The 11,007-nt window shown below is 42.3% G+C and overlaps 1 protein-coding gene across 2 annotated transcripts; it reads right to left on the bottom strand.

Moving 5' to 3' along the window:
• Window positions 1-1,485: 1,485 nt before the first annotated feature.
• LOC114447805 (opioid growth factor receptor-like protein 1) lies at window positions 1,486-8,689 on the bottom strand. 2 transcript variants are annotated; one of them, XM_028424274.1, is made up of 8 exons: window positions 8,395-8,418; window positions 7,801-7,900; window positions 7,611-7,697; window positions 7,441-7,519; window positions 7,264-7,342; window positions 6,862-6,928; window positions 5,770-5,915; window positions 1,486-4,772 (listed from the first exon to the last, which is right to left on the bottom strand). In XM_028424274.1, the coding sequence occupies exons 2-8, from the start codon at window positions 7,831-7,833 to the stop codon at window positions 4,214-4,216; spliced, it is 1,050 nt and encodes a 349-aa protein (XP_028280075.1). In that variant the 5' UTR covers window positions 7,834-7,900; window positions 8,395-8,418; the 3' UTR covers window positions 1,486-4,213. The 2 variants fall into 2 exon arrangements, with proteins under 2 accessions (XP_028280075.1, XP_028280074.1); XM_028424273.1 differs by lacking the exon at window positions 7,801-7,900 and having other exon boundaries at window positions 8,395-8,689.
• Window positions 8,690-11,007: the final 2,318 nt, after the last annotated feature.

Here is an 11,007-nt window from a genome sequence, read left to right as displayed (position 1 = left end):
CTGGTTCTGGGAGGCATCACATGGTTGACTGTAAGAAGCTCCAGAGGCAGCTGAATGATCGACAGCACGGCTAAACTGCAAAGTTAACATGTCAAGCTTTTGGACCAATAAAAAACTCACAGTCTAAGTTAACCATTTTTTAAATGGACAAGGGTCCTATACATTTTGTAGAAGTTCTGTACGTTTTTGCTAGCATCATCCGAAATACTCCAAGGCTAGACACTGTGTTAATGTCTGTATTTTTGTAAAAATGCCTTCATTACAACAATTATTAAAGGCAACACATCAGGCACCTAAGCTGAACTACCCACAATGCACCACGTGGTCTGTTCCCTGTTTTAACTTTTGCAAAACAGGAAGATTTTATTTGACTTTTTAGATTTTTGTCAGATGCCATTTTGAAAAAAAGCCTTCTTGGAACCAGAGGTAGAGGTTTAGAGGTGATGCTGCATTGTCACTGTTCCACCAAACCTCCGCCCATTTCCAGATTGAGCCAATCGCTGCTCTGTTGGCCACCTGCCGTGATGCTATACCTCCACCTTTTTTAGCCGATGGCACTTTTGGGGAGCTGTTGTGGCGTCCAGCTTCCTCTGTGGCAGGTACGAACAGTTGACTTTCTAAATGTGGCTCAAAGCTCTCTCAGTGTTTAGATGGCAGCCATCTTTCCACAGCTTTGCTGACAGTGTGGTTCACTTCAGAGACTCGATAAAGGATTGGAAGAACTGTGCACATTTGGCTGACACCAAGCAGCAACCTCCATGGCACTGATAGGTTAAAACAGCATGCGATAGGTGATTCTGTACTAGTATGCACATCATGTATTGAATTTGAGTGTCAGGTAAACATAATCTTGAACCTAATAAACTGATGATAAGCAGAACCAAAATGTAGGTTTTCCAATGATCTAGCACAGCTACTGCGTTTCACCTGTCAATTAGTTTAAAGCCGTTTTCTTTGTTTCGTGATGCATCTTAACAGCATGTGTCACCGATGTGCATAATACTATTGCATTAGTTCCACTCAGATTATCGGTTCTGACATGTTTCAAACGTCAGGCAGATAATCTGAGTGTTATTAAGTCTTTATAAGTGAACGTCTAATCCTCCTATTTAAAGGTTGTATCAGACAGTCTACCTCATCCAAACAGATTATTCCATGCTTTCTATAAACACAACCAGATGACAACAAATCTTAGTCCACATCCCTTTTATTAGAGCAAGTGTGGTAAAGTTCACATTTTAGGGCAAAAGTCCAGTTATTGTGTTCTGACTATGCTGAAAAAAAAACACTGCTGTGTCCATCAAGCATAGTGGATATTCCTCTATTAAATAATCACATTTTACAGAAGCCAGATATACAAACAAAGTTCAAGTATTATATTCTGAACCTCTCAATAATACTCATACTGTGTCTATAATGAAGACAGTCATGTAAATATCAAAATGCTGTACAAAAAACAGGATGTACAGGAACTAAGCATACAGGAACTAAGCATACTGATAAAAATAACACATACAAAAGAGGCACTTAAGAATATCACACACACACTCACACATATACTATATGTACATATGAAAAATTCTAATATTTGAGCTCATGTTATACAATTCACCTGATTTTTTTAAACAATTATATTAGATACACTTGGCTTATAACCTTGTCAGCTACTTATAAACAAGGCCATATCCTACAGGAAGAACCGCTGACAAAGTTTTACAACACCTCACATGGCTTTAATGTCACACAATTCTACAGCAACACGTCAGACTTTCAAATGACGCGTCTACTTCAACACAAACGCTCGTCTGTGCAAGCTAACCAGGCTAATCGTTTGGCCAAAATAATATCTCACACTGAAAAAAATGAGTATAGGGTTAAATATCTTAGAGTGAGAAAAAAAGCTTTACTACAAAAACACATCAGCAGTTGCACCTTTACAATGTTAGCCCTAGATGTTTAAAATTCACAGGCTATATATCTATATATAAACTATGGCTGAAAAATATTGATGTTGGATTTTACACGTCGTTTCGTCGAATTATTGCAAAGTTAAACAATGAGGAAGGAATTCATCGTGTTTATGCTGCACAAACATTTAGAGAAACAGCGCTCTTAATAGGAAGACACAGATTGTCCAAAAAAAGTGCAACACACAGACGTGCGCGCTTACGCACACCACACTGTGATCTGATCACATTAACGTCACTCACAATCCACATTTGCCAGTTAGGTATATGAAGGCGTTTTATGTGACACACTCTGCAGCAGCTAAGCTTATTGTGTAACTTTTTTAAACACAATAATGTTTGATGTGTTGCATTGTTATTTTGTTACAGTTTGAATGTAAAAATGACAGAAACAAGTGCACAAATTAGCATCTGATTTCACATCACTGTAATAGGGGCATTAAAAACAGCGAGAGAGAGAAACGCACAAATTTAACCATCAAAAAAATGTTGGTTTGATAAAGTTGAGGCTGTTTTCTGCTGTTTGACACATCTGACCTGTCACTTGTTACACCCAGTTTTTCAGTATAATGTCAAACTAGGCTATACAAGAAGTGCTGCAGAACAGTCACTCGCTAACTATCCTGTGCTACCATTACCAAAAGCTGCCATATTGGGTCAGTAACACATCCCTCAATATGACACATGGTTCTGGATAAGGGTACAGGCGTTGTGGTGGATGCTCACTCTAAAGCCTGAGGTTCGAGTCCCCCTAACACCACGAGCTGTTGTCACCTGTGTTAGGGCTAGGCGTTAAAAATACTGGATGTGGTTTGGTATTTAAAAATAAAACAGGATTAGGTACAAATCATGGTTTGTCTAAAACACACAAAAAACAGTTTTTTCCCCATGGTTGCCAGTTTAGGTCACCATGGCGACAGGTCCCGCCCCGATAAATACATAGAAATGTGGCACGTGTTGTTTTCAAGGACTGAAATATCAACCTCACTTTAGGTTTTTGTCGGGCTGACCTTTATTCTGTGAATGACCTGCTTTTGCGGTCTAACAGTTTAATATTGTCATCTTTGATTCCTTCCCTGATAATAAACCTGAGTCAGAACTTCATCTAACCAGACAGCTCATCATGTTTGAGTGGATGCCCCCTATACAAATGTCAATTTAAAAGCAACAACAAGTCATGCAATGTGTAAACAGCAAAAGATGAAGTGAAGATAATGTCACACTAGATGTTAACAGATCCCAAACAATGTTCTGTTTTCTGCATCTGTGAGGTCCATGCTGCGTCTATGCTGCAGGACACCAGCTGCCTGCACCAAACCAATGGCTAAATAGAGGCTGTGTGGAGTGAGCCACAGCAGCCCACATTTGCCTTAAAAAGAAATACAACAGCAAAACAAAGTGTAGCTGAATGGACCAAACTGTACCAACTTGACACTATCAACTGTGCATATATAGGACGTGGACGTCAGTAGTATTACTACATGGTGTCTGCACAAGTGAAACGTATAAAATCAGTAAATAAACAAATGCCTCAGAGTCAAAGAACTGACTAAATAAAAACAATAAGGCCTTCTTGGAGATCCATCCTCTGCACTCAGCTGTCTCTATATGCTGCTACGTGTCTTCTTCTATTAAAGTCTTCTTACAGATATCAAGTCACTAAAAGATTTTTTTTGCTCTATAGTTCTGTACAATTTTCGGAAGAAGTGTTAAATTGCAGAGTAGATGGAGTTATATGATGGAGTTGTGTCTGCTCTCCAAACACCTGGTATTGCTGACAGGATATGAAACAGAAATTCTTCCTGATCTCCCTCTCCCTTCATATTATGATATTCACATTATAAGTTTACAGAACAAAGTGAGAGCTCAGGTCCAGCTTGTTGCTTGGAGGAGCCCCAGCTACATTAAGGAGTAAAAACCATTGCAGAGCACCACCAGCATGCCGATCAGTGCACAGCTTTGGTTCTAAAATGCTCTTCAGTGTCACATTTCATAAGGCAATCTTCTGTCTAAGCTGTTTTGCGATTGAAGCCCTGAAAATCTAGGGTCTATTAAATGTTTTTCCCTTGTTTAGCTCAGCTCACAATATGATGTCGACCAACTCAGTTCCGTATGATAAATCCTAAAATGGTTAAGCTGAAAAATATGAAATTCTATCAGTATTCTATTAGTAAGCCCTTAACCGATTCTAAAGAACGCTTCCACCATCCTGATCCTTGCTTTCAGTGTCCTTTGGGGTTCCTTTACTACAAAGGAACAATCTCATTGTACTCATTCCTGTCTCCTCTGGATCCTGCCATCATCAGCACTCCCTCTAGTCCAGCCATGCTTGATCCCAGTCCAGAGCCACCCTTCAACCCTCCTCCAGCCAGGTCCTGGCACATCACTGTGCCATGGGAAGACACAACAATCCCGCTACTTGTGGATGTGGTGATGGTGCTCTCCTCTTCCCTCCTCTGTGGCTCTGGCGTTGGAGCAGGCGCTCTGATCCCGCTGCTTCCAGCGCCCACGCTACCTCCACCGTTCCCACCACTGCCGCCTCGCCTTTTAGGCAGCGGGCCCCAGAGGAAAGCATGGGCCGGCCTGTAGTGCTGGCGGGCGAAGCGGAGCAGGCGGCGGCGGGTGGCCGGCAGGCGGATGGTGTAGACGTAGTACTCCAGGACACTGTGTTGCATGTTAGGAAGGGTGTTGTTGCACAGTGACTCCACCAGGAAGAGGCGCACCAGTGGGGCTTTGAAGGCCTCGTAGCCGAGCTCGCCAAGGGACTTCAGGATGCGAGTTATCCGCAGGTAGTTGTGATGAGATCTTAAATGAACAAGACGGGAGATCAAAATGTTTTTTGTTTGTTGTTTCAACCCTGGCACGGTTTTTCAAGACCTTAAAACAAGCTCAATCATAGCATGGTCTGTTTCAAAATGTGTATTGTCAGCCCTCTGTGGATATGACAAGTTAAAGTAGCTAAGGCAACAAGTCACCAAGGGTGACCCACATAACCACAGACATATCGCTACATCACAACAGTTACATGTGTCCAAACCACGACCTAAATTTAAATGTAAAACAGCTACACAGAGGTGAAGGTGTGATGAGGATCAGGATGGAGTGAGCACAGTTTAGCCGGCGCACAATTCAGTTTGCACCTTTAATGGGATATTAAAAGCAACAGAAGGGAATTGAACGGCACCAAGCAGCTGTTATGAGGCAGAGCTTTAGCTTCTTCATGTAGGCGGGGGATTAGCGGTAACAATTAGCATCAGATGCCAAGGTTTATAGGAAGTTGCAGGAGAAACAAAAGCTTTAAAGTATAAACTGCTGTGTGGCATTCAGGTAGTTTTTTTGGGGGGAATGCACAGTGAAACAATAATAGTCTCCTTAAATGACCCTTTAACCATCTGTTTGTTGACTCGGAACATGCTGTTTCTCATTTGGCTGCTGATAGAGGAGCAATTAAGTTGCCCAGGATTTAGAAACAGCAATTGGAGCGATGAGTTCACGCAAAGTCTGGCTGCAATTTTAAACCCCAAAGCTGCTGCACATTGTGTTTATACTGTGCATGTGTGTGTATTGTCTTGTATATCTATCTTTGTGGGGACCATAAGAGTTAGACCATTAAAGGACATTTTGTAAAGTGAGGACATTTCGGCTGGTCCTCACTTTATTCTTAGACCCTTCAAATGGCTGTTTGAGGGCTAAGAATCAGGTTAGTTAGTTGTTATAGTTAAGTTTTGGGGATACATGATATTAATGAATGTCCTCACAAAGATAGCTGTGCATAGTTTGGTGTGTGTGTGAGTATCCTTACTCATTGAGGTGCTGGAAGCGCTCCTGCCAGTTGGGAGCCCGAGCAACATTCCCGCTCTTATCCAGCAGTTTGATGCCGTAGAAGTCCAACATGAGGGAGTAGGCTGCCAGGAATCTTTGCTTTGCTGCCCGAGTGCTTTGGAATTCCTGACAGGATTCACACAACACAAACATCAGACAGGTACCAGAAGCACACCTTTCTGTTTGAATTAACCAAAACACTGTAAGTAAAGTTCATTAACTAACTGACTATGATTAAACACATTACATTTCTTGTGACTCTCTTTTCATTAAGAGCACACATTTAGCCTGGTTAGCCATCCCAATTCTTTTTCTGTTCTACACAAAGACACTGCTAACAGTGACTCCAGCAGCTGTACCAGGCAGCTCTGATGTATGGACCATGGACCAGAACCAACCACTATGCCCTTTCAATGCAGCTGGAGACCAGAGGCGGCTCATAACAGACCACAGACCAACCACTGTAAAATCGATAAAAGGCAGCAAAGGTGGGCCACATCACAGCATGTTCAGCCCAGCACTTCGCTCCGACCCTTCCTCTGTCTGCCTCTTTTTCCCTCTGTCATGATGCTGCCGGCACATTTTCCATCTGTTGTTCTTGCATTGTCATAAGGCACAGTGAAAACGCACCTTTTTCTGGCCTGACTTTCAAACATTTAGATTTGGTTCTATGTTTTAAGCAGTCACTAGTAGTTGTCTTCGTCTGTGTGCACTCTGAACTCACAGAAAAAGTGTGTAGAATGCACACCTATGGAGGACATGGACGCATGGTCACAGTCATGACGATGACATGAGAATCTATTTTTAAAAAAAGTAGATACCTTAATTTCAGTATTAGATACTAGTATTAGTAGTAGCCTGTATTATATATAGAAAATGGAACATTAACACTGGCACAAAACAAAAAAATAACTAAAAAAGCCACCGTACATCTGACAAATGAACAAGGAGCTGTGCTCCGATTATACAAAGCTGGTTCAGAATCAGAGAAGAGATGGATGGATGTCATCAGAGCGTACTGCGGCACATAATGACGAAATCTTATTACTTACTACTGCCCGGCCGTACTTACTTTGATCTCTTCCTGAGTCAGTTCATGTGCGTAGAAGTTAAGCCCTTGTTCTCTTAATGGGAACAGCCTGACACACAGAGAGGATAGACATCAAATGAAAATATATGTAGCTATAGATAGGATGACACTTTTCCTTACAGCTCATTTGTGACGTACAGGACACCTTAACCAGGACAACAGGTAATAGAGACATTGTTGGTGGTTGTGACGATTTCAGACAAACTCTATGGTCTTGGACCCACTGCTGAATTTGACCTAAATTGCATGTTCTGATGGATGGATGGAGGATCAGTGATGATCAAACTGTCATATTAAATACTGAGGCGGTGCTCTGATCCTTAATTCATGATGTCATGATGTCATGAACAGAAGCTACATCCACACTGACAGCTAATGTCTCACCATTGAATGTAGGTGTGGTTGTGCTCCAGTTTGTCGTAGTCCCCTCTCCACTTTGACAGAATCTCCTCTATGTAGATACCTGAGAAGAAACAGGAGCCAATTAGCTGCTGCACACACTTGCAGTGTGTGAGTGAGTGAGTGTGTTTAAACATGGGATCAGTACTAATGTGCTCTCACCATCAGGTACAAGGGGGATCTTGTTCAGGTAAAAGCGCAGGTTACGGTACTCGTTGGGCTGCCGGGACTTTTTATAGTTCTTTACAGATCAAAGAGATCGACATTAGTGTGTGTATATGCAATACGTTGTGCATCTACATGTGTGTGTGTGTGTGTGTGTGTGCGTGTACCGGGTAGCTGTGACGATATTTGTAGAGGTCCCTGGCAGCATAGAAACTCCTCTTCATCTTTGGAAGGGACTCTGGGGAGTCAGTCAGCTGAGAGGGAAAGAAGAAGAAGAAGAAGAAGAAGAAGAAGAAGAAAGACAGATGATGGAAACAATTTATTTTTCAGGTGAAAATGCAGGTCTGAAATACAAACGTCTGAACAGATGCAGCAGTCCTCATCTGCCATTCAGCTGAATTAAAAGCACTGACTTTGCTTTTGAGGTCGACGGCTGTCATCATTCATTTCTCTCTAGCTTTAAAAGGAGGACAATTCACATCGGTGCTGTGCATTCACTACCACAGGACGAACTAGATTCTAAAATGTAATAATATAATGTGGGCCATGCTAACTTCCCCAGGTCATGGAATTACATGCAGAACCGCACTGGGTCTGATCCCATTAGATTTCTCCTTATCTGGTGCAGCCCTGCCATCACATGGAGACTCATACATGCACAACAAATGTCATTAGAGTCCGGTTAAACTCCATTTAAATCACTGAACAATAACCAGCCCTTTTCCTTTGTTCCTTTTAACACAATGCATCATTCTGGGTTAGTTTTCATAAGAATAAGAAGTATTTTTTCTAAGAAAACAAATGATAATCTATGTGAATCCAGCAAAAAACCCTCATGATAAACTAGAAGCACTGTTCTGTTAAATTGTCATATTGGTGAATGAAGTTTGGTGTTTGGTGTCTTCTGTCCTAGCGCAGAACCTCTGCCGCGTCCCGTCTCTAGAACCGTACCTGCGGGGACGTGTCACCGGCTTGTCCCGCGGCCCGCTCGCTCTCAGCCGGACTGACAGTGTCGGAGATGCCGCTGTCATCCTCAGCCGCCGGCTCGTCGCTCTCCGAGTCCGATCCCCACGTCGAGTCGCATTCCTCCACGGTGCTCGGCTCCTTGAAACGCCAGCTGCCCACCAGGTTTCCCATTTAAAATAAAAACACATGCACCACCTTCCTGCCTTCTTTTTTCTTAATTGTCTTCTTCGTCGTACAAAATGCTACATAATGATGCTCTGGGCTCCTTTTCATCCGTGTCGGCTCCACTGCCCTCTGAGCGCAGCTTTTAAATGGCAGAGGGGGAATTTCCACATCAGCAGCGATGATGCGCCTCTCTGTATGGCGGGTGATTAGTGCCACGGAGCGGCAGCAGGCGATTTTAAGCTGCATCATCATTTTTCTAATGCACAGTAGAGGAATGTGTGTGTGCGCGTGTGTGTGTGTGTGTGTGTGTGTGGGGGGGGGGGGGGTCAAAATGTCCGGTGAAAATAAACGTATATTATTATTATATTTATATATTTTTAGTAATATGACTGTGTTTCCTTTAGAAAGGAGACCCCGGGGGAGACCCAGGACTCGGTGGAGAGACTGTGTCTGAGACTGCCTCCACTGGATAAGGTGCTGGATAAGCGGTAGAAAATGGATGGACTGTGTTTCCTGGGGAAATGTAGCAGCACCTCTTGTCCCACAGTGATTTCATGATGAATCGTAGTATCAGGGCTCCGTTAGTGTGGGTGTTTTTCTTGGTAGTGGTGATTAAAATCATTTTGAAACCAGTAACTGAGCTTCTCTGGATAAATCATTTCAGAGCTAATGTTTAAACTCAACTTGTTGAACCTCCTAAGAAAAGGCCTTGCTGCAACAACCACAGTTCAAAATGTAGGTGACTGATTGACGGTCTACCAGGATACAAGATACATTTTCTAATTCATCATGAACACACCTACAACTAACCCATGTTCAATTATATACCTAATGCTGTTTGAAACCAAGTGTTGGACATTTACTTTAAAGAAGTAACTAGTTGTAATTACTAGTTACTTCCCCTAAGATGTAACTGAATTAGTAACTCAGTTACGTCATTATACAAGTAACTAATTATCAAGGAAATTAAGTATTGCATTACTCTTTAAACAATGTTAAATTACCTTTAAAAACATAAATCACTGTATCTACACTGTTTGAATGTTGCTGTGACATGATGTGAGACAAAGCTCCAATCAAAGTCAATACTTTATAATATTATCATTACTGGTGGAACGATGAAGCACAGTAGATGTTTTAGAACCTGTAACCGACGTGGAAACAGGCTGCTCCTGTGCACAGGTCTCATATACACTCATGCTTTGTATAGCTCATGTTTGTTGTAGCTTCACTTTTAAACAACACCACCTTCAGATTCGCTGGACTCGCCATAGCAGCATGTGTGACTTCTTCTTCGTTGGTGTGTACGTGTTTGTCTGAACACCCGCCCCACTCTGCCTCTGACTGGTTTACCATGACGGTGTCCTCTAGCCAATCATTACTTGTACTGGTTTTATCACCCTCCTCCTCCTCAAAGAAAAAACTTCACAGCTCGCACACAGCTTGCTGGGCTGAGCTCAGTGCGCTCGATAACCAGATATTATAGTGTCCACCATTCTGCTGGCATGCCCACTGCTCCGTTCCCTTGCTGTATGTGGCACTTATTACCTCCCATACAGAGTCCTGGTAACAGCAGCATCAGGACCAGAGCTGCATCACGTGACTCCAGGGAAGGGATCATCAATGTCAGTGCAAAAGCAAAGGGAAGGCTCCTCTTTAAACAGCCAGAGGATTTTTTAATCTGTGACATGAGGCAAATGACAGATTAACATGATTTTTTCACCTTCAATTTATGTAATTTGCAACACAATTTAAGCTTCGATTAATCAAACTGGTAAAAAACTTCAACAACAAAACTCTTATTCTGTGAATAAATAATACTTCACTTCCACTTCTCACTTTGTTTTACAGACAATGCAACGTGTGTATCATAAAGAAGTCATGAGAGGGAAAGCGGCAGCATAAAGGACCAGAAATTTCCCACTGAGTGGCAGAGATGGGCCCGCACCTGTTTGTCATGAAACAAAACCCTACAGATCCACAGACGATCGGCCTGTTTTTATTTCAAACTGGAACTTTCCTCGAACATTTGTGAAAAAATGGAATCTCTAAAGAAGGGCCTGGTGGAGTTTCTTTACATTAGAACTGGTCCGGGCTGTAAAAGTTTTTAATATGTTAAAATGCAGTTACATTATGTATTCACACAGTAATTTCTGTCAGACATGTGTTCAAATGTTCAGTCCCCCAAGGCATTGACTGTATGTACAGTATATAAATGGACGACATGGTTCTGTCTCCACCCATTGTGTGTGTCTAACGGGTGCTGCCATGTTGGAAAAAGATCTTGGAATGCAGGGGAACACAGAGGCTAGACCCACGAAGGGGAGAGTCAACGAAGCACATCAGAGCACGGCAAGAAAGCAGGTGGAAAACATGCATTCCAGGACAGGAAGTGATCTGAAACACAAGAGAAGTACTTTCAACATGAAACAG

The sequence above is a fragment of the Parambassis ranga genome, chromosome 15, assembly GCF_900634625.1.
Source record: "Parambassis ranga chromosome 15, fParRan2.1, whole genome shotgun sequence".
Lineage (NCBI taxonomy): Eukaryota > Metazoa > Chordata > Actinopteri > Ambassidae > Parambassis > Parambassis ranga.
This window is presented reverse-complemented; position numbering and strand designations above follow the sequence as displayed.

What these genes read in the sequence shown, in the direction of transcription:
- LOC114447805 (XM_028424273.1), bottom strand. Translation starts at nt 8,580, where the DNA reads ATGGGAAACCTGGTGGGCAGCTGGCGTTTCAAGGAGCCGAGCACCGTG. An exon ending in CCGGTGACACGTCCCCGCAG is followed by an intron (nt 7,698 to 8,394) that starts GTACGGTTCTAG and finishes TTTCCCTCTCAG; the next exon opens with CTGACTGACTCCCCAGAGTC. An exon ending in GATCCCCCTTGTACCTGATG is followed by an intron (nt 7,343 to 7,440) that starts GTGAGAGCACAT and finishes GTTTCTTCTCAG; the next exon opens with GTATCTACATAGAGGAGATT.